The sequence below is a fragment of the Urocitellus parryii genome, chromosome 1 (genome assembly GCF_045843805.1).
Source record: "Urocitellus parryii isolate mUroPar1 chromosome 1, mUroPar1.hap1, whole genome shotgun sequence".
NCBI classification, from domain to species: Eukaryota; Metazoa; Chordata; class Mammalia; order Rodentia; family Sciuridae; genus Urocitellus; species Urocitellus parryii.
This window is the reverse complement of record NC_135531.1, coordinates 228,319,961-228,347,426: the sequence shown is the minus strand read 5'-3', so window position 1 is coordinate 228,347,426 and position 27,466 is coordinate 228,319,961. Positions and strand designations below refer to the sequence as shown.

Sequence of the window (27,466 nt, the reverse complement as noted above, 5' to 3'; positions counted from 1 at the left end):
GATGACGAGCAGCCAGAGGCCACAGAGGCCACAGGGCATGGTGTCGCAAGGCCAAACGCCCGGCCCCTCCGCCCCAACCGCCCGCCCCGGCCTTGTCACGTGACGGGGAGCGCCGCGCGGCGGCTGCGGCGCCGATTGGCTGTCGGCGGGAGCGCGGGGTTTGATGGGAAGGAATTGGCCGGGCCCAGTGCTCTGTCAGTGGCGGCTGCCTGCTCCGGAGGCTGGCTGCGCGGTGGCGGCCGAGGCTGGCAGGGGTGGACCCCGAGGCCGGGCTGTGCTCGCTTCACGCAGGTAGAGCCTCAGGATGAGGGCAGTTGGGAGGGCTCCGCAATAGGGAAGCGCGCTGGTAGTTTCCCCGGAAAAAGCTCAGGATTCTCCTGCTTGCTTTCCCAGGTGTCCCCGCCCCATGCCCAGTGGCCTAAGAGCTCTGCGGCTGTGGCTCTTCTCCCGCTATGGTTCGCGCCTACCCAGTGTAGTCCCCTCACCCCCTTTGATTTCCCAGTACAGTGGCAGGGGTACCCCGGGAGTTCTCGAGACCGGGTTCTGATCAGGGTGGTTTCTCTAGCTCTATTTTCGGAGATCCCAGATAGTGACCGACTTGAGCCGCAGCTTTTGGCCCACCTGTATTGAGAAGAGCCCAAAGCTCCTCAAACTAGCTCACCCTACGCTAAACTATCTACTTTGAGTGTTCTAAACCACCTTTTCTTTCCCTTGAGTTGTACAGAGGCCCCACGAGTTGGAGAGATTGGAAGGGATTGAAAACTGTCAGTGTCATGCTGCTTAGCTCGCATGTGGGCGTGGATTATGTGCTACTTAAGAGAAGTGGCTCTACAAACCTTTGTCATTGTTTGAGGGACCGCGGCCGGGTCGAGGGGTGGAGGGGAAGGACGAAGAAGCGTAGGTGTCTTAGGTGTAGTAGAAGGAGAAATCAAATTTAAACCACATTAATAGGTTAAAATCTTCAACGCCGTGTTTGCAAATTGAGGGAGGCGGTGTGTGTGTGTGTGTGTGTGTGTGTGTGTGTGTGTGTGTGTGTAGGTTTGGTGAACTCAGGGGGAAGGGAGGGAGGCTTGGTGAGCTCATGGTGTTCTTACAGTACTAAGTAAGACCTGTGACTCATTGAGTTTTCCATGTTCTGCTTTACTCTATTGACTTCTGGTTTGTGGTGCTTAGAGTCTGTTTTCTCCTTTTTCTGTGGCCTGGGGTTCACCCTTGACAAAACTGACTCTGTTAAAACAGCGGTGTGGTGGATGAGAGTAGGCTTAGTATCAGGCATATATTCAAACTGGCAGGGAACCCTAATCCCTTGTCCTTAGCCGTCCCCATAGTGCCTTCTTAGGAGAACCAAATTGAATTCGAATACATTTTGTTAAACAAGATTGATGCATTGAAAGTTAGAATTTTAAAGTTTTCTCTCATCTATTGAAATCAGTTCAGTAATGCTATTCATCAACTTAAGTGTTTATTATTAATTTGAAGGACTGTAAGGAAAGGGAGAAGTTATATGGCTATCAAGAAGGTATGTTTTCATATATAAATATCTCTAATAGAATTTTTTGGTAGTATTTAGTTCACAATGAAATTTACTTACTATAAAAGCAAACACTTAATAACCATATATTAAAAGTGCTTTCAGAGGTATGCTGCTTTTTATAAATTTTTTTTTGGGGGATGATAAATGTGGTGTTTTGGAATATTTCAGAATTATGTTTTCTGTTAGGACATTTGAAAGTTAGAGTTTTAGAACAAATCATCATTAACCTTTTTTTTTTGTGTGTTTTTTTGGTCTTTTTAAAATTTGTTCTTTTTAGATACACATGACAGTAGAGTGTATTTTGACATATTATACATACAAACCACTAATCTTAAATTGTATGTAAGATGTTATGAAAATGCTTTTGAGAGTGTCTATATAGTTTATATTGAAGTCTGGAACTTGCTTAATCAAACATAAAACTAGATTTTCCTTGAAATTTCCTCCAAAGTTCTACAAGATTATTTTAATGAAAGTGTTTGTGGAATATTTTGCTTGAGTTTTTCATATTAGATTAATGAGAACAATACAATGTCAGTAAACATACAAATTAATTTTATTTTTCAATTATTAAATAGGTGCTTTTTAAAATAAAAAGTTAGAAGGAAATGTGTTCCATTTCAGTATCACATGTATTTTCTGGTGATAGCAATAATAACTAAAATTTATTATGTATTTACTAAATGTTAGACACTGTGCCAAGTGATAAATAATTTCATGTAATCTATATATTAATTCTATGAAGTGTTGATATTTTCACCATTTTACGAACTGAGAGTTAAAGAGTTTAAGTAATTTGCCCCAGATCAATTAGCTAGTATGTAGGTGAGCCGAATTTTGAGTATAGATTTATTTTACTGTATTGTTTTAATGTGATTGGAAGTGAACTGAAAATTTGAAGAAAAATGTTTTTTAAGATTTTAAATAATGACACCCAAACCTGAGTGCGAATAGCAGTTAATTGAAAACATTCAATTAATGTTGTGGACATTGTTGTTCATTGAAAAAACACATTTAGATGCATCTAGCTTTGTGGTCATGTCAGGTTCTGAATGGAAAGAAACTCTGTACATGTTCATCAAGAGTTCTTGGGGACAAGCTACTTGAGGTTGAGCCATTTGTCCACTTGAGAGCAAGGATATTGATTTATGTTTCAGAAGGAAAAGCTAGGTCTTATTTGGTTTCCATGTATTTTCCAGTTATTTGAAAGAAAGCAGAGACAGATCAGAAAATAGCAATAACCACAGCAGTAAAAACAATTTATACTGAGTTATGACTATGTGTCAGGCACTATTGTAAATAGTTTAGGATATATTATGTTATTTAAACCTTTCACTGTTTAAGAGGATTATTTTTAACTATCCTTCTTTTGCAGATGAGAAAAATTGAGTAACAGAGAGGTTAAATAATTTATTTGCCTATTGTTTCATAGTAAAGATGGGCCATTGGAGTTAGAATTAAGATGTGTGGAATGGAGAGAACCAGTAGATGAAAATAGAAGGATGAAATTAGAGCTAGATAAAATATTTAATTATTTAATGTTGATACACCTTTATGTCTGTTAGAAAGTACCACCACATGTACATTATAGTAAATCAACTTCTTTAACTAATACCAATATTTGATAGAAACATTGCTGGAACAATGAGGGCTGATTGTTTTTTGATTATGATTGTGAAAGCATGGAAATGGCATTTAATCACTCATCCTAATGTTTTTTTTTTTATTAGTTGTTCACAACATTACAAAGCTCTTGACATATCATATTTCATACATTAGATTGAAGTGGGTTATGAACTCCCAATTTTACCCCAAATGCAGATTGCAGAATCACGTCGGTTACACATTCACAATTTTACGTAATGCCCAATTAGTAATTGTTGTATTCTGCTACCTTTCCTATCCCCTACTACCTAATGTTGTTTTAATGTTCAAATTTAAAAGCACAATCCCTTGCTTCAGGAATCTTTGGAGCTAAGCCATAGTTTGTTTTATTAACACCAAAACAATTCTCCTTGAAAATAACTGATATCAAAATTGGTATTAATTATGATATTATGCATACACTTCAAATTATAGTCATTTAAAAAGTGATATGCAGTGCAGTGAAAGCTATATTTTCAGACTTTATAGTACCAGTTCTGTTTGTAGCTGGAGCTATGTGACTTTGGTAAGTTATTTAGCTTCTCTTTAGTGCAGACAGATCTGCAGTAAAGCATTCAAATTTAATCAAATAAAGGAATTGGACTGCACGAACAGTGTTCTAACAGGATCTCTTGTGTTTATAAGTTACTTTTCACATCAGTAGTTCTCTTTACCAACCATTTGAGAATGAATGTTAGAGGTGCTCTCATATTTTATAGATAAATTAATCTATATAAAGCTGCCTTGGTTTCTGAGTTTGTGTTGTTGGGAATAACTGATGACCTTTTTAAAAATTCAAAACTACAATGCTATGTCTGACCCTGCTACTTAATGTCTTTAAGATGCTACTGTATTCACTTCTTTTTTCTTGGGCTCTTCATTTATAAATGAAGGGATAGTAATAACTAAATGATAGAATTTATATAAAGCATATTACATGTGGTTTGTGTATTAAAAATGCTAGAGACAAAATTCTGATGAAGTGATATTGATGTTATTAATTTCAAATATTAAAAATTTGTCTCAGGGTATGATGGCTGTAAACTTGAACTGGAGGAATACAATTCTCTTAGAAACCAAAATATATAGATCAAGTGTGTACAAAATACTGTGCTAGATACCATATATAGTTCTAAAATAGTGGGATGATATATACTTTGAAACTACCTAGTTAAGTGGTTTGTCTGAATCTCCATTCTTTTATCTTTCTTAGTGATTATTTTTAACATCTTAAGAAGGTTGTGAGATTTATTTAATGTTTTGACTCAGAAAGTAAAACTTTTCTTTTAAGTTTCTGGATTTTCCATGAGCACATTTTAGAAATTTGAATATTGAGCTAATATTGAAGAATTAATAATAACTTGAATGTTTAATGTGGATTGTAATAGTCATTATAATCTTCAGAGTTTTTCAAGATATATTATAGTTTTTTTTTGGTTTACCAGGGATTGAACCCAGGGGTGCTTAGCCACTGAGCCACATACCCAATTCTTTTTTTTATTTTGATACAAGAGTCTTGCTAAATTGCTAAATGGCTGAGGCTGGTTTAGCCTTCCAAACTTTTCTGGGATTTCCAGTATTTACCACCTTGCCCAGCAGATGACAGGTATTTTGTACTTAAAAATCAGTTCATAAATGAGCATATTTTATATTTGGGCTCTTTGTAACTTTTCTGAGAAACTCTTAAGATAGGTATGTCCTAGGCTAGTTCCAATATATAAACAGTGCTGTAATTCTTACTTGATATTGATATTATTTTGTGATTATGTTTTATGGTTAAGAAGTATATTTTCAGTAAGTGTGTGTGTGTGTGTGTGTGTGTGTGTGTGTGTAGATATATTAGTTTCACATATTGGCAAGAATATACCTCTAACCTGGTAACAATTTGTCAGTTAGAAAGTAGATTTACCATTTATACCAAAAAGAATAAAAATTTATGTAATTATGGAATGGTAAATTGACTTAGAATATAATATAGCTGAATCTTCCAAAAGATTTGAGAGTCATGGAAAAGTAAAAGGGGATATACAGCTAGCTGACAGGAAGGTCAACTAGATTGAGGAACTTACTTAAATTTCAGACAGAAATGTTTATTTGGGGTGTTGAACAGTAGTGTTTAGTAGTAGGGACCAAAAATTTGAAGATAGAGGGACTTTAGGCCATGTTTCTTCTGTTGTTGGGTGAATCACTAAACTATAAGGTGATACTACTAAAGGTTATCATGTGAGAAAATGTTGATATTATGAACTACAGTTTACAGAAAAAAATTAGTCAACATCATTAAATGATCTGTTCAAGGTCACAGGTAGCATTGTAACCCTTAGTTTCTTATTCAAAATCCAGTTAACTTGAGCTAGACATGGTGGTACAGGCCTCAGTGACTTGGGAGGATGAGGCAAGACCATGGCAAGTTTGAGGCTGTGAGGTTCTGTCTCAAGATAAGAACATAAATAAATAAAATAAGTAAAAAGCGTGGAGGACGTAGCTTAGTGGTAGAGTGCCCCTGGGTTAGGTTCCTAGTACTGAAATGAAACAAAACAACACAAAAACCCCCACTGCCAAATGCCAATGTCTCGGCTTGGCACAGAATCACGAGCCACCACACAGCTTTGTAGGTTCAAACAGCAATTCTTTATTCCCGATCTCACACCAGCCTCCACACACGTTCAGGGGCAATTCTCAATCTCCCGCACAATTCACGTCCTAAATACTTTCTCTCCACTAGAACTCAGCAGGAACTCAGGCAGCAGGCAAGCCCTACTCCCAGAAGGAATAATCTTCAACCTCCAACTTCCCTAAAACTCCTATTGTCATGCCCTAAACCCAAGGACGGGGATACATCCTGCAGGATACACCCTAATCCTGGATCCATCCTGGTCATTGAGCAGGGTCACCTTTCTCAAACACACAAGCAAGCAGCAAGTTTCCAAGGCAAGTCCATTTAACATGGGGTACGCTGGCAAGGATTACAATGCGTCATTCCTACTTGGCAATGGCTCTCAGCACCCCACTACTCTGCTTTCTGTAATTATTTGTAAAGTGATGTTATTCCGAACATTATAAAACTCCTGGAATTCCAAATAACTACCTTAGTTGATTGATTGATAGAAATGGTTTTACTTAAGTATAGAGAATGCAAGTAATATAGTAAAACTTTCTTTTTTTAAAGAGTGAGAGAGTGAGAGAGAGAGAGAGAGAGAGAGAATTTTTAAATATTTATTTATTTTTTGGCGGACACAACATCTTTGTTTGTATGTGGTGCTGAGGATCGAACCCGGGCCGCACACATGCCAGGCGAGCGCGCTACCGCTTGAGCCACATCCCCAGCCCTAGTAAAACTTTCATTGCAAGAACAACAGAAGGAACCTGCTTTAAAGAAGAGAAAATCACAAAGATTTGAGTATACTCCTAACATGCTTTGTCATTTAAAAAGCCTTTCTAGTTCTATTTTTTTGGGGGGGAAGGGTACTGGGGGTGGAACTCATGCTCCACCACTGAGCCATTTTTGCAGCTCTATTTTGAGTTTTATTTAGAGACAGGGTCTCACTGAGTTGCTTAGCACCTTGCTTTTTGCTGAGGCTGGCTTTGAACTTGCAATCCTCCTGTCTCAGGCTCCTGGACTACATGTGCAACTGCCTTCCTCTATCTCTATTTTTATCTTTAAATATGTCCTCACTTTTGAAGGATTTTAAAAAGGTGAACTTTATCCCAATGACTATCTGAATTCAAGTTCCATGTAAGTGGAAGCCAAAAAAATTATTTTATAGTATTTTTAGGTAGTATTTCAATATCTAAATTTTATAGTGGGTATGCTGTTTAACTTAAATTTCTAAAATACATGCTTTATTTATAGCTGTGACTTCCTTTGGACAACTGATGATATTTATCATTGTGCCAAGTTTCTACAAATAAAAGATGGGTGGATTATTTTCTAGATGGAGGGTAAGTTGCTTTTCTTTACTGCTAGTTCTTAAGTCTAACATAAATGTTACATAAAGCTACTTTAAAAGTCTTCTTTGTGATATAGCCTTCAGTTTGATATTATCTATTCAATTTTCATTTTAACTCTTGTTTTTTATTTTCTGAATTACTTTTTAATTTGCATTTATACTTCTATAGGTGTTTAATGTCTCTAACAGAATTATTTCATTTTGACTTTTGAATTTATTTCTGTATTGTATGCAGATGTTTTTCTTTTCTTGTTTATTTTCTCTACTGCCAAAATTTATAATTTATTTCAAAGGTAGTTGAAATGAAGTATTCTATACTACACTTACTTTTTTTTATAGACCATATCTTTTTACTTAAAGCTTGTTACAAATATTTATTGAAATCACACTTTTAGGAATTATAGGTTAAACAAAATTAGAAATGCAGTTTGATTTTATTGGGTAAGCCTTTAGAAGGATGTATTTCAATTTTAGAGCTAGAAAATATAAGTTATTGAAAAATGCTTTTCTCTAACTGAAAAGAATTAACTACTTCTTGACTTATAATATGCAATACTTGGTACATAATTTAATTTTTGACTATTGCTGGAACAATACATGTTTTAGATTGGTGTTAGCTGATCTTCCTTTTTTTGCCTTTGTTTTTTCAACTGACATATGTTTTGAAGTAGATACATATTGTGGAATGGTTAAATATAGCTAATTAACATATGCATTGTCTCACACACTGTTATCTTTTTTTGTGTGTGTGTGATGAGAACACTTAATCTCCATCCTCTTAGCATTTTTTTCTAGAGTATCTCATCATTAGCTATAGTCACTATCTGATCTCCTGAACTTATTCTTCTCAGCTCTTAATTTTTTTGTAATTTTGTATTCTTTCACTCCCACAACCAAATTCTCCAAACCTTCCCCCCACCAATTTCTCTAGCCTCTAGAAACTATCATTCTGCTCTCTACTTCTATGAAGTCAACTTTTTTGATTTCAAATATGAATGAGATGACCCCCTTCTTTAAAATCTTATGACAGTTCTGCCTGAAGATCAGATTTATTCTTTGTTTTTCTTATTAGGTTGAACCATATGAAATTGCTAATCTTCTACTACTTTGGCTTATACAAAATGGCTATTTCATTTGATTCAACCTAATGTTAACAAATCTGATAGGGACTACAATGAGTTTGAAACACTGTGTTTTCTTCAATTGTCTGGTATGTAATTGGTAAATATTTTCTCAACTATTGTATGAACCATTTTGTCTTGCTTTTATTCTATGTATTATAAACATATCTTTGTTAAATAAGCTCTGCTGTAATGAAGTTATTCTTATATGTCCTTCAAAAATTTGATCTTTCAAAAAAAGTATATACTTAGGAATCAGAATGAAGGTAACCTATTGATTTTCACCTCCAGAGTACTAAGTGAACTTTTAGCAATAGAGAATCAGACTGTCCTTAATTATATATATATATATATATATATATTTTTTTTTTTTTTTTTTTTTTTGGCGGTACTGGATTGACACAGATTCTCTCTCAGGCTAGGCAAGTTCTCTATTGTTGAGCTGCAACCCCAACTCAGTCTGTAACTTTTTAGATACGTGAATGCTTTTAAATAATCATTATGTAAGAAAATTTTTCTCAGATGCAAATATGTTTTCCTGTAAAAGTATGTTTTGTTGAGTTAAGAATGGTAAAATTTGAGCTATCAGAGTTGAAAGTCCTGGACTGAAAAGAAGTAAAAAAATGCTTGTGTTTGAAATCTTAAAGTTCTATTTGTAATTATAATTTTCACTTAAATGAATCTCTAGAGTAAATAGAAATACATATAGCTTGACAAGATTTGAGAAAACCTCATTTTGAATTAGAATATGTCTTTGTTTGTTTGTTTGTTTGTTTGTTTCTTTTTTTTTGTGGTATTGTGGATGATTGAGCCTAGCACCTTGAGCTAGGCATATGCTCCACCACTGAACTATGTCTACTACTGAACAATCCTGAGCCCCTAAATTTTATTTCAAGACAGTCTTGCTAAGTTGCTTGGGCTAGCCTTGAACTCTTGATCTTCCTGCCTTGGTCTCGAGTGGGTTGCTGGGATTATTGGCATGTACCAACACACCCAGCTAATATGGTCTTTTATGATTATATAAATTGAAGTGTTTCTAAGTTTGCAGTAATGTGTTTTATTATTTTTTTTCAGTAATAATTTTTAATGCTGTCTCATTTCTATTTTTTTGTAACAGACAAAACCTTCAACTGTAGAAGTTCTAGAAAGTATAGATAAGGTATGTTCTTTGGCTTTGAGGTATTTTAATTCATTTTAGATGTTAAGTATATGTTATTTTGGAGTGCAGATCTAGTATGAAATTTTAGAGATGATGTCGAGTAAGCCTGAAAACTTAAATGTTCTTGCAAGAAAAATCCAAAATCTCTCAGTGACTTATGAAGTCTGTATCAAGTAGTAGAGACTGTTAGAAGGAAATTAAATCTATGGATGGTATAAACCATTGTTATTGGTAAGATGAAATAGGTCTGCAATAATTTTAATCAGTCTGTAAAATTTTTATAGCTTTTTATTTATTTATTTATTTATTTATTTTTATATTTTATTTTTAAGTTCTCGGTGGACACAACATCTTTGTTGGTATGTGGTGCTGAGGATCGAACCCGGGCCGCACGCATGCCAGGCCAGCGCGCTACCGCTTGAGCCACATCCCCAGCCCTATAGCTTTTTATATTTTCTGTCATTACAAAAATAAGTATTCCCTTAGAATATTAGGAGTGATAAATATAAATAATCTAGAATGGGTTCCTCTTTTAATTTTTATCAATTCTTTTTTAATTGCTAGATTATTTTAAGGGCCCACAGATGAAGAGTTAATACTTGTTTGACTTAACAAATATTTAATGATGTCAATTTCATTCTTCTAATCTTTACCAGTTAGGGCTAAAATAGTATTTAATTTTTCATTTTAAAAAGTTATTTGTCAGAATAGACATTATAAATTTTAAACTTCACATGTATTTTTTTATATTCTGTTTTAAAATATTAGGGCATTATAATTCATTGGTTTCTAATAGTTCATTCTAAAAAATTTTAATAATTTTTTTTGAAGTTTGAGATTTAGTAACATGGAATTTTAATTTTCTTTTAACAGGAAATTCAAGCATTGGAAGAATTTAGGGAAAAAAATCAGAGATTACAGAAATTATGGGTTGGAAGATTAATTCTCTATTCTTCAATTCTTTATCTGTTTACATGCTTAATTGTATATTTGTGGTATCTTCCTGATGAATTTACAGCAAGACTTGCCATGACACTCCCATTTTTTGCTTTTCCATTGATGTAAGTAAATTGTTCTTTTTTGTTGACCTTTCTGTTTTATGATGAGATAGTTTTAATATATTTAGTCTTTGTTATGAAATAGTAATATCTCTAAATTTGGATTATTTTGCAATTGGAAAACTATTTCTTTAAAATAGTAGAACAATTGTCTTAAAGCTTTATTTGTAATTCAGTGCATCTGAGGGATATCATCTGTTTTTACTGGTAATAATAGCTCAATGTCAGTGTTTTATCATTTTCTAATAGATAGCCATGATTGATCCCCTAGAGGCATTGGGCATGGAGTCGGGAATAGTGATGAGTAGGAGAGGGTTTGGAAAACCAAAATACCAACAGCCCATATGAATCTGATTATATTCCATTCTTCCTAGCTCTCCTCCTCTCTTTTTAGTCACTTCTTTATGGTAGTTGCCTCTTAAGTATTTTATAATATAGCACTTTACAAGAGGTGTATTGTGATTGAGACTTTGAGAGAAAATTTGATAAAAAGTACATTAAAGAATGTACTTTTTTTGGGGGCTGGGGATGTAGCTCAAGTGGTAGCGCGCTCGCCTGGCATGCGTGCGGCCCGGGTTCGATCCCCAGCACCACATACCAAACAAAGATGTTGTGTCCACCGATAACTTAAAAAAAAAAAATAAAAAGTATTTAAAAAAAAAAAAAGAATGTACTTTTTTGATGTAGTACATTCTTTAATGTACTTTTTATTAAATCAACAAACTTTATGAGTATCAATTGTGTAGACATTGGATTATAATGGTGTTTGGTGTGCAAAATACAATCTTTTGACTAGATTTTAGACTCAGTATATTAAATAAAAAGTTTGACAAATGCTTTGAAAGAGAAATTATGCTATGGGAGCCCCTAGGCCAGTCTGGGTGGTAATAAAGATCAAAGAGTCTTGGTATTAGTTTTCCATTGCTGCCACAAATTGAGTAGCTTAAAACAACACCCATTTATTATATTAGACTTCTGTAGGTTAGAATTCCAGACAGTTTGACTGGGTCTCTGCTTATAGTCAATGTATCAGCTGGCCGGGTCTCATTTGGAGTCTTTGCGGGAAGAATCTGCTTTCAGGCTCAATCAGGTTGTTGGCCAACTGTGCTGCATCTCTCTGAGTTCCTGTTTTTCCCTGAGCTATGAGAAAGCTCTCTGCTTTTAATAATTTAAGTGATTATATTAGACCTACCAGGATAATCTAGGATAATCTCCCTATTTTAAAGTCAACCAAGTAATGACCTTAATTACATTTGCAAAGTCTCTTCACAGCAGTTTCTACATTACTGTGTGACTGTAGGACTAGAGGTTGGAAATTGTTGGTATATGGGGAAGGATATGTGTAGAATTCTGCTATAGACCCTCTGAGGAAGTGACCCCCCCCCCACATACTAAAGATTGAACCCAGTTCCTTATGCATGCTTTTCTACCACTGAGTTGCATCCCCAGCTCTAGGAAGTGATGTTTGAGATGAAGATCTGAAGGATGAGTATGTGTATTTAGGGTGATATAACATGATAGGTAGAGTGTTTTAGGCCAAAGAAACAATATTCTTGAAGGCGCTGAAGTTAGCCAGAATATATTAGGTTTAAAGAACTGAAAGAAGACCAAAGACTGGATTGTAGAGAAAAGGCTGGGTAGTTAGGGAAATAGCATTTCATGGGCTTCTTATGGTTCATGATAAGAATTTTAGGTTGTATTCTAAAACTAATGGAAGGCATTATAGCCACTAAGGGTACAATATGGAGAATAAATTAGAGGGGAATAAGAATGGATCTAAAGTGGTTATTATAGTTGATAAGGAAAGAAATAATAGATGATAACTTTACTTGAGTGGTATGGTTGAAGAGAAGCAGATAGATTGAAACAGATGGATTGAAGAGATTTAGGAGGTTGAATTGATATAATATAGAGAGGCTTTTGGTGACTGGTGGGATATGGGATGGATTATATCAAGGATAAAACTCGAGTTTATGGCTTGAGAAATTTGGTTGATGTATGTTACTCATCTAAATAGGAAACAACATGAGAAGGAACATGTTTGGTGATCCACTGAAACTAAAATACTACATATTTTCCATATGGAGTTGACAAGTTTTAAATGAGTATGAAGTTTAGGAGATAAGTTTGAATGGGAGATATAAATTTATTATTTGATAGCTTATAAATGTTAAACAAAACCATCATCTCTTTATTCCTTAAATATTAGATATCGGCAATGTGTAAGGTATTGGACTAGATCCTGATGATGGAGAAAGTAGTAATAAGAATTTTGCTTTTGCTGGGTGGGTGCGGTTTTGCAAGCTTGTAATCCTAGGATCTTGGGAGGCTGAGGCTGGAGGATTGAAATTTTGAGGTCAGCCTCAGCAATTTAGTGAGTAAGACCTTGTCTCCTAAATAAATAAATAAATAAATAAATAAATAAATAAATAAATGACTGGGGATATAGCTCAGTGGTAAGGCACTTATCGGTACCTCTATCCCCGGCTGGAGGATTGAAATTTTGAGGTCAGCCTCAGCAATTTAGTGAGTAAGACCTTGTCTCATAAATAAATAAATAAATGAATGAATGAATGAATGAATGACTGGGGATATAGCTCAGTGGTAAGGCACTTATCGGTACCTCTATCCCCGGCTGGAGGATTGAAATTTTGAGGTCAGCCTCAGCAATTTAGTGAGTAAGACCTTGTCTCATAAATAAATAAATAAATAAATAAATAAATAAATAAATAAATACATAAATAACTGACTGGGGATATAGCTCAGTGGTAAGGCACTTATCGGTACCTCTATCCCCAAAAGGATTTTTGCTTTCATGCAGCTTGCATTCTGTTGGGGTGGAAAAGACAAAAATAAAGAAAAACAAAGAAGCAAGCATAGAGAGATAAATGCAATGAAGCAAATAAACAGGGTGATGTGATAAAAATAGGCTACTTTGATGGTCCTGGAAGACCTCTTTTAAGAAAGTGGTATTTGAGTTGAGAACTAAAGCAAAAGAATATCCAAGAAAAAGTTGTAATTCATGAGGATTATTTATATATTATTCATCATATAATGACACATACAACCATAGATACGGAAAAGGCTTATCTCCAAAATATTAGTAGCAATACTCTCTAGCTGGTAGAATTTTAAGTAGTTATTTCTTTCTCTATAATTTTTGGTAGTGTTTGAATTTTTATATCATTGTGTTCCTCATTTCCTAAAAACATAAGTCTAGGAGATCAGGGAAAATGTTTTCAACAGAGAATGGAAAATGCAAAGGTTGTGAATCTGAAGCAAATATGACTTATTTGAGGGACAAAAAGATAGGCATATTTAGAATGTATAATGGAAAGGAAAAATAGTTTGAACTGAGCTTGTTTAAATCAGGCAGGATCCAGATTATAGAAGGTTAAGGTTAGGAGTTTGAATTTCATTTTAGCTGAAGCATGAAGCTTGTATAGTGGAAGAATAGCATGATGAAATTTCAGTAAAGAGAATCATACGTACTGCCATGTGGAGATTGGGTAAGGGGAGGACAAGAGTAGAAATACCTATGAAGCTATTATAGAAGTTTAGAGATGACAGAATATTAGACTGCCATAATATTGGAAGTCAGCAGATCATCTGAAAATATTTTGGAGGTAAAACTAATAGAATTTTTTTCTTTTTTTGGGAGGTACCAGGATTTAACCCAGGGGTGTTTTCTATTGAGTTGCACCTCCAGCCTATTGAGGTTTACTGATTGAGATACGGTTGCTAAATTGCTGAAACTGGCCTTGAACTTATGATCCTCCTTCCTCAGCCTCCTAAATCACTGGGATTACAGTGTGCCACCACACTTAGGAAAATTGATAGAATTTGATGGGAGTAAATGGGAGGTAAAGGAAAAAGAGATACTCATGTATTTGGTTTGAGATTTAATGAAGGTAGGAGCTTTTCTTTGGGATGACTATAGTGAAAAAAATTCATCTTGAGTGCTTGGCATATTTTAAAATTGGAGCTCCTGCTCTTCATACAAAGTTGAAAATAGATTTGTCTGTTCAAATAGGAGAGCTAAAAGTGAGTGCATGCATAATATTGCAGAATAATTGTCTCTACTAGTTTATTTTCCCTTCTTTTCTTTTGTTTAGATGCTGGCCTCGTACATTTTAGGCAAGTTCTCTATCATTGAACTACACCACCAGCCCCTCTGCTATTTATTTTTAGAAATCTTTTTTAATCCCAGGCATACTAGTGCATTTTACAATGCTGAACCCCTTTTCTTTGTTTCCTTTCTATTTTTTTTTTTCATAAAAAGAGATTAAAAATAAATTTAAAAAGGGAGTAAGTGTGAAATGTTTAGTTGACTTAAACATTTTTAAATATTTTGAAAAAATTTTAGTTGACATCCATTTCCATATAGAAATTGATTTTCTATTTCTAAAGGATTTGTATCAGTTGCAGAAGAATATCTGCTAGGAACTCTGTTCTGCTAGTTCTAATAACTGTCTTCAAGTTGTGATCCATTGGATCTGGTATTGAATTTTTTTTTTTTTTGTTAAGAATTTTTTTTTTTTTGGCAAATAAATCACATACTAATTTATTTATTTATTTTTGAATGGTGCTGGGATTTAACTCATGGTGTCATGCATATTAAGCACTACTGAGCTACATCCTTAAACCTAATTGTTTTTTAAAAGCAGAAAAATTTTATTTCTTTAAAAACATAACTTTTTAAGTTTGCTCTATTTTGAGTGTGAAGCTTTTTAAAAATTTTACTTTCTTCCTTTGACTTGTGAGTCACCTGCATTTACAATTTCTTGACTTGTTAAGCTTCAGGGCCATTTCTTACTTTGTCTTATTCACATTTGTGACCTTGTTTTCAACTGTTGCAGCTTCGATTTCAGTAGGCTCTTGACTTTTGGAAGCACAGAGTAGTTATCGAACAAAGAATAGACTTGTCCTCCTGACTGATGATAATCAAGAAAGCAAGAAAATAGAATATAATAACGTGAAAGTGGATGTTGTAATAAATAGACTTACTACAAGACTTTCTGTTGTGTATTATATAAGTTATTTACCAATCTTATCCCTGGATTTTTTTTTTCCTTTGGAAGTAGTTTTGAGAGCTGGACTAGAATTTACTTAAAGTATTGGAGGCAGAAGAAGCAATGAAATGGATTGCTTTACTCTTCACATTTTACAGCTTAGAAATCTGATTATCTCCAAAATGGGACAGTTGTCTCTGCTTTTCTGCTTTCCCAAATGTCTTCCTTGAGAGGTCATGGATCAGGACTGAGCTATTCCAAAACTGTCATTTATGGTACAATATTGATACTCTACATAATATATTTCAAAATTTTACTATATCGTCTCTTCAGAATGTGATATGGAAGAACTTATTGTGATTCTATAATTCTTTTTCTACCTTTCAGATTGAATAGTATATTTATATTTTTCTGATCTTTTCAACTTTTACTGAAATTTAAATCAAAATCTAAATGCCAGATTTATGTCAGATAAATCATAGTGGGGGAAGGATTGGGTTACATTTAGTTTTGTATTTATCCATTATGTTGGCAGATGTACATTTCTTTAGGAGTTGATTGATTTTAAAATCTAAGTGAATAACCATTAAGTTTTATCTCTACCATTACCTTTTTTTTTTCTAGTGGTGCTGGGGATTGGACCCAGGTCTTTGTCCATATTAGGCAAGAGCTCTGCCACTGAGCTATAATTAAACTTATAAACTTTTACTCTTGGATACCTCATTTTAATAAATTATAATATTTTTAGGCATTTCATTCACTATAATTTCAGAGATTAATTTTCATAAAATGTTGACCTTCCCAGAGGACTTAATATATTTTTCCTTAAAATGGGGCCTTGAGGGAGAAAATTTGAGCAAGGGGATTAAGATGGAATTAAATACTTCAATAGAAGCACTAGTATCTTTAGTTAAATTGAAAAACTTTAAGGATAGGGCTTTGATCTTACACGGTTTTTAGACTTCCCAGGCCCCAGAACCATGAGAAATAAAATCCTATTGTTTATAAATTATCCTGTCTTAGCTATTCTGTTATAGCAACACAAAACAGACCGAGACAAAAAATTGGTACCAGGATTGAGGTTGTTGCTATTGTAAATACTGGAATTTATGGAAGCAGCTTTGGAACTATTAATAGGTAGAAAGAAGCCAGAATAGTTTTGAAGTAAATGATGGAAAAAGCCCATATTGCCATGAATGGAGTGTTAAGGGCTATTCTAGGGAGGGCTCAAAAGAAGAGAATATCTGTGGAGAAAGTCCAAAACTTGACAGAGATTATTTAAGTGGTTGTGAACAGAATGTTGGTAGAAATGTGGATGGTAAAGGAATTCTGATGAGGTTGCAAATGGAAATGAGGAAGAAGATATAGAAAACTGGAATAAAGACCAGTTACAGTGCCAAAGAACTTGACAGAATGATGTCCATGTACTGGGACTCTATGGCAGGCAGAACTTAAGAGTGATAAACTTACAAATTAGAATAATTAAGTAATTTAATAAAAAATAAAAAAATACAAAGAACAAATAATAAAAGAAGTAAAATGTTGACTTTCAATAAGCTATCATAGTAAAATAATTAATAAAAGTATAAACTATGGAAACAAAGAAACAAAGAGTGATAAATTTGAATATCCAGTAGAAGTTAAATAGATTACATTAAATATTAAGTCATTCTTGAATTCCAGGAAAAATTTCTACTTTCAATATTGTGATCATTTTAACAAGCACCTGAAAACCTTTCTTTATTCTTTAATGCTCTGAAACAATTTAATATTGACATGATCCCTTCTAAAGGTTTGGTAGATACTATGTTTATTTGTTTGGTTTTTTTAGAGAGGGGTTATAATCTAAAAGTTATTTCCAAGTGGTAAATATGTGTTTTTATATTTATTCTTTGTCTTAATTACTATTTTTGTTTTATTGTATCACTTTCAGAGAATGTTGAGTAATAATATCTATTTTCAACTTAGTAGTTTTTGATGGTATGCTTTTGGTAATTTTTGTGAGTGCTTCATAAACACTTGATGTATTCTCTTTATTCAGGTACAAAGTATTATTGATGAGAAGTACCTTATGTTATAAATTTCCTATATCCTAATAATAATGTACTTCTACTTTTCCATTTATTTCTTTTAGTTTTATTTTATAAAGTTTATTCTTTGTTATTTGATATTTAGATATTTCTGTTAATATATTTATTGTAAACATCCTTTTAAAAGAATTTTATTTCATTTTATTTTTACAGTGCTGGGGACAGAATTCAGGGCTGTACACATGCTGTGCAAGTGCTTTACCATTGAGCTGCACCCCCAGCCTTGAACTAATTTTTAATTTTAAAATAATTGTAGATTTTACAGCAAGTTGAAAAAAAAAAGTACAAGCAAATGTGAATCATCTTTTTTGTCCATGTTGTATATACTACCTGCTCATTAGTCATTTTGTAGTCCTCTTGGTTATCAGAGCAGTTGTCAAGGCATTTATAGTCCTTGTGTCAAATAACCTATATTTTTACTTAATAATGTCTCTACAATGCTGGAGTGGTGTTGAAAAAGAGGGGCACCATGGCATAAAACATGGAAGATTAACATTGGTACTATGTGGCAACACTATAGAAGATATAGGAAAAAATATGGTGTGTGTATATAGAGTTTGGTACATATGTGGCTTCATATATCCATTAAAGTTCCTGGAACATATCCTCTGTGAATAAGAGTATAGTACTTTATGGGACATTTCTGTTTTAGGCACCTTGAGGGTTATGCTTAACCTTTCTCTCTTTAACTATTTTTCCCTTGGTAAGGGGAATGCTTAGTGTCCTTTTTTTTTTTCTTATTGTTTAGGTAGTTTTCCAAGTACTATGTAGGAATTAGCTACTTACTTGATGTTTTCATATCATAAAAGTAAATCATCAGAATATATCTTATCTATTGCTGTGTAACAAATTCTCTCAGAATTTAGCTTAAAACAACAAACATTTATTATGTCTCAGTACCTGAAGGGCAGGAATGTTGGGAGTAGCATAGTTGGGTTGTTCTGGCTCATAGTCATTTGTTTTTACATAAATTGGAGTTAAGATGTTGACTGGGGCTGCAGTAATCTCAAGGTTTAACTAATCTGCACAGTCACAGCAGATGAAGTCATTGAAGAACACATTTTTCTTCTGGGGGTATCCAATCTCCAGTTATATTGCTAGACACTTTGTTTCTTTTTGCCAGCATCAGCATTGGCTTTTGCCTGACTTTTTTTTTTTTTAATTTTAAATTTTAAATTTTTTATTTGTTTTAATTGGTTATATATGACAGTAGAATGCATTTATGCACTTTGATATATCATACGCAGATGGGATATAATTTCTCATTTTTCTGAGTGTACATGTTGTAGAATCATATTGGTCATGTAGTCATATATATACATAGAGTAATAATGTCTGTTTCATTCTACTATCCTTTCTAACCCTACATCCCCTCTCCTCCCTTTCCCTCCCTTTACTTCCCTCTACCTAATCTAAGGTAACTCTATTTTTCTCTAGTATACTGCCACCCCCCACCCTCCCATAGTGAATTACCACTGCCTGACTTTCTTTATTCTGTGTTTTGACTATTTCTTTGAGATCTTTTTTTTTTTTTTTTTTTCCCCTCATCAGGTCATGTCTTGTAAGTCTGTGTTTGGGTTCATTTTTCTTTGCAATATCCAAAGAATCCTAAATCATGCCAAAGTCAGTTGTTTTGCCATCTCCAAAATGGGTTCTGAGTCCAAATACAAAGATAATATCTGGTGTAGTCTTATATATTTTGGCTAATTTTTTCTGTGTTTGCTTCTAACTCTCACATATTCACAGTTGTTAGCAGGCTTAGTTTCTTTGCTGGATGTTTACCACACTTTTGTTCTTCACCATACAGGCTTTTCCATAGACTTCCTTGATTCTGCCCCAATCCCACCCCCTTTTTGTGGTACTAGGGATTGAATCCAAGGTGCTCTCTATTGAGCTACATCCCTGGTCTTTTTATTTTTAATTTTGAGACAGGATCTCGCTCAATTGCCGAGATTGGCCTCCATCTTGGGATCCTCCTGCCTCAGCCTCCTGAGTACCTGGGATTACGGGTGTATGCCACTGTATCCAGCTTTCCTGACTATTCTCATGTCATGGTAACTGACTTTTATTACAGCAAGTAATCCAAGAAAGAGCAAGACAAATGAAAGAGGAGGCTTCATATGGAAGTTACAGATTTTTACAAATTTATCCCGAAGTGGCATACTATTTCCTCTGCCATATGCTATTGGTCACACAGACCAGGTTTGGTGGGAGAAGACTACACTAAGATCTGGACACAAGGAGAACAGAGATCAGTGGTGGCTGCGTTGCAGGCTGACTCCCTGTTTTAGCCATTTTTTTCACTGCTATGTCCCAGAGACCTCATGAGAACAACTTTAATGGAGGAAACACTTATTTGGGGGCTCACAGTTTCAGAGGTCTCAGTCAATAGAAGGCCAGCCCCATTCCTTGGGGCTTGAGGTGAGGCAGAACATCATGGCAGAAGGGTGTGGCAGAGGAAAGCAGCTGGGAACATGGCACCAGGAAGAGGAGAGAGAGTGAGAGAGCTTAGTGTGTGCACACTCAAGCGCTCCACTTAACAGGAATAAAGTATATACCCCAAAGGCAAAACCCCAGGGATCCACCTCCTCCAGTCATACCCTGCTTGCTTAGGGTTACCAGTTAATTCCTATCAGATTATAAATCCAATGATTAGGTTAAGGCTCTCATAACTTAATCGTTCACATCTAAACTGTCTTTCATTGTCTCACACAATGACTTTTAGCGGGAACATCTCATATCTAAACCATAATACTCCCCAAAATAACAATGCTGTATTTTAGAATGGATAAATAATTATATAATAATATAATTTTCATACTTATATTCTGAATTTATATCCAGATGTAATAATGTATTTTTATTTAAAACAGGTAATGTTTGTATATTTCTGCCACGTTCTATAGAGAACAATGTTTTTTTGCTGTATTTATGTTGAATTTAATAGAGGACCTTGACTAGTTTATGATTAGGATTATTTTTTGAGTTTCTTTTAATTCTTTTAATATCACTTGATGTCTTACACTAATGCAAGGCCTAAAGAATTATTCTTACAACATCTTTAGAAGGAGGTATTTAGCAAGATTTCTTAGCAAGTATGTATTTGAAGGTAAGGTTTTTTTGTTTTATGTGTGTTTCTTTCCCCAGATAGCTTACTCTATTGAATAGAGAAGATTTGTTCAGTGTTAAATAGTAAGAAAGGAATAGCAACTTACAATAATATAATGCTGTTAAATTTGTAAAAGCAAAACATTCTTGCCCTAATACATGATAAAAAGAAAATATTTTGGAATTGATACTTGGTAAGAAGATTTTATAATATTGTTCTTATTCTTTTAGGGGGTTCATGGACCCCTTTTAAATTGATGAAAGCAATGATTTCTCTAGAGAAGTGTATTCAGGCACACCAGTGGAATTTTGCAATTCAGGGGCCCTTTTAAAAGTCCATGGGTTTCAGGCTGAGACCCCCCTCCTTTTAAAGTAAAGATATGTTTCTGATGTTACATGACAGAAAGCAGTACTTCTGATTTTCAATTTATAAAGGGAAATAATATACGTAACTGTGGAAATAGATGTTTTTATTTTATATGGTTTATAATTCTCCTACCCTAATGATTTTTGTTTCTGAATTTTGCTTCCCCTTTAGCATCTGGAGCATAAGAACAGTGCTTATTTTCTTCTTTTCCAAGAGAACAGAAAGAAATAGTAAGTTTAAATTCCAAGTTTTTATTACCAGAAAAAACCCTATTATGTAGGTACCTATGGTTTTTAAGGCAGGTTGTGAAATGATATATTGAAATGTTGATGTGGTAAATATTGAAGAATTTTTGCTATAAAACATGAACAAGGTTATGAATGATCTGGATGGTTCTGTTATTTATTTGTGTTTTTTCTTTTTTTTTGCAAACATAATATTGAAAGTTGAAAACAGAATTCAAAATACACTTTAAAATTCATATGCATTTATTTAAGTCACATTATGTTTGGGTTTAAAGGTATGGGAAGAGTAATATCAAATTTTGTACTGAGCAAAGGTTAGGGTTAGATAACTAAGATTAACATGGGGAAATATGAATATTCATAAGAAAGTACTTTTGAAAACACAGAAATATAGAAAATATGAAACAGGGAAGATTAAAATGTGAATCATATTAATACATATTTTGTAAATATGGGACACATGAATGAATCCTATATATGATATCTTGTGTTATGTATGCAAATTTAACAGTGAAATATAAAACAGAATTCAGAATACACTAAAATTCCTACTCAGGTACATGGATTTAATTCACATTAGGTTTTGTTGTAGAGATATGGAAAAGTTAATCAAATTTTGTACTGAGCTAGGATTGTGGTTCAATAGTTAAGATTAATATGGGAAAATATGAATATACATAAGAATGTGCTTGTGAAAATATGTGTAAAAACATGTAAATATATAGGATCTAACAAAGGAGAGATTAGAGTGAATTTTATGAATATTTATTTTGTAAGTATAAGGATGCTAGGATGAATACTATATATGATATATTGAGATATAATTTATATTATTTCTTTTTAAAGAATATTTATTTTTTACTTGTCGTTGGACACAATACCTTTATTTTATTTATTTATTTTTATGTGGTGCTGAGAATCGAACCCAGGGCCTCGCATGTGCTAGGCGAGCATGCTACTGCTGAGCCATACAAACCCAGCCCTGTATTATTTCTTATTCAGAAATTTTAATAAATAAAACATTTATTTAAATTGAGACATTTACTAAATTCATCTTAGGAAACATTGATATAGAGTAAATTATACTCTATATCTTTTGACTTGTTCTGTCAATTACACCACTCTCTTTCACCTCACAGCCCCTTGACTTTTGTTTTAATTGAAATATACAAAGAGTGATAAAATCTGCTTCTGAAAAGTTCTATACACATGTTAAGTTTTAAAGATTTTTCAGTCTCAAATGTATGAATTATAAGTAACTAGAGATATACATTTCATTTTAAGTTAACTTTCTGTATGATGTGCTTTATGTCTTTTTTATTTTAACTTTTCACTATATAAAAATGCACTGAATAATATCGTGAACCCTCGTATACCTATAACTCATCCTAAACAGTTATCAACACATGGTTTATCTTGTTTCTTTTTTATCTTTACCAACTTCTTCTCCTGTACTATTATTATTACTTTTTTGGTGCTTGGGGATTTGAACCCAGGGACTCATGCATGCCAGGCAAGCGCTTTACCACTGAGTCATATCCCCATTCCCAAACCACCTGTTTATTTTGAAGTATATTCCTGATATAGCTGTCTATAATGGACTCATAAAAAATATTAAACTCAATGCATTATCATACTTAATTCTTAATATCATAAAATGTCAAATATAAAAATATTAAATTTCTGATTGTTTCATAAATGTTATTTGCTGTGAAAAATATTTTGTGGGTTTGACCTATGATCCGTGTAAGGTTTGAACAAATATAAGACTTTCAAACTGCCTTCCTTGCTCATGATCTCTCTTCTCAGTTTAGGGCCTGTGGTATAACCCAAATGACCATTTTTTTTTTCTTTCCCAGACATACTTGACTCTTTTGCCCCTTTCCTCATCCTATTTGTCTGGCAAACCACATTCTGTTTAAATATAATTATATGCTTAATCAATGATTGGTAAACACTGTTTAAATACGTTTAAGTACTCTATCATATCAGAATAGCTAAACTTGTTAGAGGAAAATCACACAACATACTGACCAGACTCATTTTAAATAGATTGCAGATATCAAATATACAACCCACATTGGTTCTATTTTAGTTCCTTAGTAAATTCACTTTTTTTCTATTGGATCATTCCTACTGACAAATAATCCTGCCTCAGTACACCTGTAGGAAGTAGGGGAACTGTCCTGACCCCGTATTCCTTTTAAACTACCACCTATTTCTCTCTTTCAAAATAAACTTTCTTAAACAGTTGTCTATTTTAGGTAGCTCTTTTTCCCCACACGTATTCCTTCTCAACCTATTTTGTTTAGGTTTTGCTTCCACCACTTTTTACTGCAGTGGCTTATTTCAAGGTCATTAATGATCTGTTTCTTGTCAAAGCTAGTTGTTAGTTCTCTTTTCTCATTCAACTTGATATCTTAATAGCATTTGAATTAATTCAGTTTTCTTCTCTATTCTTAAAGCATTTGTATCTTTAAGCTTCTTTGACACTTCACTGGTGATTTCCTTCTCAGTATTATTTGCTTGTATGTGTCTCCTCTACTAAAATTCTATCTTTGGCTTTTTTCTTTTGATAATTTGTTTAGATACATGCTGTTCAATAGAACATTCTATAATATAAAAATAATCTGTTTTTACTGTTCAATATGGTATCTGCTAGTTATTTTTCTTGAATTGTGGCTAATGCAACCGTAGAATTTGATTTTAAGTTTTAGTTTCAATCAGTTTAAATAGCCCCATTGGCTAGTGGGTATTATATTGGACAGTGCATCTCCAGGTGATTTTATCCACTCCCATAGATTTAAATCTAAGTCTGTGGTTCAGTCTGAAGGCTTATGTACCTAGCTGTTTAATTGACATTTTTACTTGGGAGTCTGGTAGGCGTCTCATACTTAACATAGCCAAAACAGAATTATTATAGCTTCTCCCCTTTACTCCCACTCTCCCATATGTGCTCCTTCCTGTCCCCATCTCTATACAATTATTTGTTAATATCCATTAATTAGATTCTCCACACTAACAGAATCAATAGAGTCTGTCTGTCTCTCTGCCTGCCTGCCTGCCTACCTACCTACCTACCTACTAAAATAAGGAATTGCCTCATGTGATTATGGAGGCTGAAGTTCTAAGATTTTTAGTTAGCAAGCTGGATATCCAGGAAAACAAATGGTTTAGTTCCATTCTAAGTCTGAGAATCAAGAGTACAATGATATAAGTTATAGGCTGAAAATTGGCAGGTTTGAGACCAGGAAGAGCCAAAGTTTCAGTTTAAGTCTGAAGGCAGGAAGAGATAGATTTCCCAATTCAAGGTAACTAAGCATATGGAGTTCCTTTTTACTTAGGGAGGATCATCCTTTTTGTTTTATTTAAGCCTTCAACTGACTGAATGAAGAACATCTCATTTTAAGGAAGACAATTTGCTTTACAAAGTCTCCCAAATATTAATCTTGCTTCAGAACACTCTCACAGATATCTAGAATTGTGTTTGACCAAACATCTGTACACCCTATAGCTCAGCCAATAAACACATAAAATTATCATAAGATCAAAAATATGGGAGTCATGCTCTTCATTTTTCTTTCATATTCATTTATTTACTAGCAGGTTACATCATCTTTACCTCCAAAATTATCTTGAATCTGACCAATTCTCATCTTTTCTACTACTACAGTTCTACTTTAAGCCATTGTCATCGCTTCCTTCTATTACTGCAGTGACATCTTTACTATTTGTTTTTTTTTCCAATTGGGATTGAATACAGGGCCTTGCACATGCCTGGCCTGTGCTCTGCTACTGAGTTACATGCCCAGCCCCTTTTAAAGTTCTTTCTTTTTTTAAAAAAATTATTTATTTATTTAAATTTGTTATACATGATAGCAGAATGGATTTCAATTCATAGTATACAAATGGAGCACAATTTTTCATTTCTCTGATTGTAGACAAAGTAGAGTCACACCATTAGTTTCTTCATACATTTTTCCTAGAGTAATGATGTCCATCTCATTCCACCATCTTTTCTACTTCCATGACCCTTTTAAAATTTATTTTTGAAACAGGATCTAGCTAAGTTGTCCAAGCTGGCTTTGAACTTGTGATCCTCCAGCCTCATCTTCCTGAGTATCTAGGATTACAGGTGTACACTACTGTGCCTGGCCCTTAGTCTATTTTTAAGGTATAAAGCAAATCTTGTCTTTCTTTTGCTTAAAGGCCTCTATGGCTTTTTGGTTGTAACTGGAATAAAATCTGAATTCTTCCCCTGACTTTATGATTTATATTCTTTTTTCTGACTTTATGTTCTTTCACTTTCCTTTTTTTTTTTTTCACTTTTGCTTTGTTTATACTGGTCACCTTCTGCTCTGCAAACATATTTCTGAACCTCAGTTTCCTAATTTATAAAATGGGAACAGAAATATTGATTTTGGCAGGACTGTTACTAGTATAAAATATAACTGTGAAAGCATATAAAAATTGCAAGGTGTTATACAGATGTGAGCTGATTCTTATTTTTCAATCTTTATTCTTTTAATTTTTTGTAATAAGTAAGTTAGGACCCAATACAATATTGATTTGAAATGGAAATAGCAACTGTCTTTATCTTGTTCCCGGATTTCAGTGGAAATGCCTTTAACACTTTATCATTAATTATGATATTTACTCTGGTGTTTTAAAATACTGGTAACTTTATCAGATTAAGGAAATTAATCTTATAATACTGCTTTCAGTGATATTTAGTGTTGTAGTAGATGGTGAGAGGGTAGGAAGATGCTTAAAACAAATATTCTCTGACTTCCAGGAATAACAAAATAGTAAATGATATAAAAACCTTATTTCTAAAGAATCCTCAAGAATACTTCTTTAAGGAAATTACATGTTTGAATATTTTAACTTATAAACAGGAAAATCTGGACATGGTTATTATATAAAAGGATCACACATACATATATTTTTTTTGCTTCAAAATTTATCTCAGAGGTCCTTTTTATTTTTTGAACCCTTACTAAGTTGTTGGAATAGGCATTGCATGTACACTTAAAACAGATTTATAAAAGATTTTCTTACATTCTTACGTTTTTTAAAAGCATACTCAGGTACATGGTATATTTTAAAAATTCTGAAGTTATTAGTTGTATCCATGTTTATTGTTCTCTATTAGATTTAGTTAGTTGAACCCGTTATAGATTAAAACAGGGGATGGCAAAATTACAGCCTGTGAGTCAAGTCCTGTCCACCACTGTGAATAGCTTGTGATCTAAGAATGATTTTTATATTTTAAAATCTTCAGAATAATTAAAAAGAACCATAATATTTTGTGATAGTGATATAATTTTATGAAATTCAAGTTTTTATTTTTATTGGAACATAACCATGTCATTCATGTATGTGTTGTTTATATAACTGCATTCATTCTATAGTGGCAGAATTGAATAATTGTGTTAGGCTGTTCATGTACTTCTTATCACATTATAAAACTGTTGTAGGACAAGTCATATCTTATTTCAGGTTATTCCATGACAAATCACAGTGGTGCATTTATAAGTTGACAGTATGTTAAGTGCAACATGTATTTGGTGTACTATGACAATTTTATTTATTTTTATTACTCATACATATTCACCATATACTTTTAGGACACAATGGAATATGGCCTGTTATCAAAATACAAAGGCATTATAGTTGTGCTAAAAGAATGCAGCATGTATTGGTACTACCATAATAAGTACCCATCATGATATTCTCAACTCACAGAAAAGCAATGGTCATAAATGTTAGAAAATTAAAAATGGAGTATCTCATTATAGCAGAATTTCTTCATAAAAAAGTGAAACTATGGTTTTAGTCAAAGTAAGTTTCTAAGTGGCTTGTTTCTGAAGCATGGAAAGCCATTTACTGATGGTGAGTTAATTATATTGGTTTGATTGCAGCAGCAGAAGAAATGTGTTCTGAGGAAATCTACCTAAGACTAGTAGCCTTTCTGCAAGAACAGTTGCTGGGAGAATTTGAGAAAATTGGGAACCATGTGAATAGTTGATTAAAAAATGAGGCAAATGATTTCAAGTGATCTTCCTTGGCTCTTTATGAGTTGACAGATATTACTGATACTGCTCAATTATAACTTATTTGAGGAGTCAACTCTGAGTTTGAAGTGGCTTCTAGAAAAATTCTGTGTGGACCAACT

At 33.6% G+C, this 27,466-nt stretch overlaps 1 protein-coding gene across 6 annotated transcripts in view; it reads left to right on the top strand.

Annotated features, from left to right (window-relative positions):
* The first annotated feature begins 202 nt into the window (after window positions 1-202).
* Window positions 203-27,466, top strand: part of Lnpk (lunapark, ER junction formation factor) — a 77,196-nt gene continuing 49,932 nt past the window's right edge. For 4 of the 6 annotated variants that reach the window (XM_077802881.1, XM_026405639.2, XM_026405635.2 and 1 more), the window contains exons 1-5: window positions 203-291; window positions 7,032-7,120; window positions 9,367-9,408; window positions 10,282-10,469; window positions 21,215-21,273. In XM_077802881.1, the coding sequence (XP_077659007.1) occupies window positions 7,094-7,120; window positions 9,367-9,408; window positions 10,282-10,469; window positions 21,215-21,273 (316 nt within the window). In that variant the 5' untranslated portion in view covers window positions 203-291; window positions 7,032-7,093. Of the gene's footprint in view, window positions 292-5,903; window positions 6,110-6,789; window positions 6,915-7,031; window positions 7,121-9,366; window positions 9,409-10,281; window positions 10,470-21,214; window positions 21,274-27,466 lie in introns of all 6 variants that reach the window. The other 2 variants (XM_077802868.1, XM_026405637.2) reach the window with 2 other exon arrangements.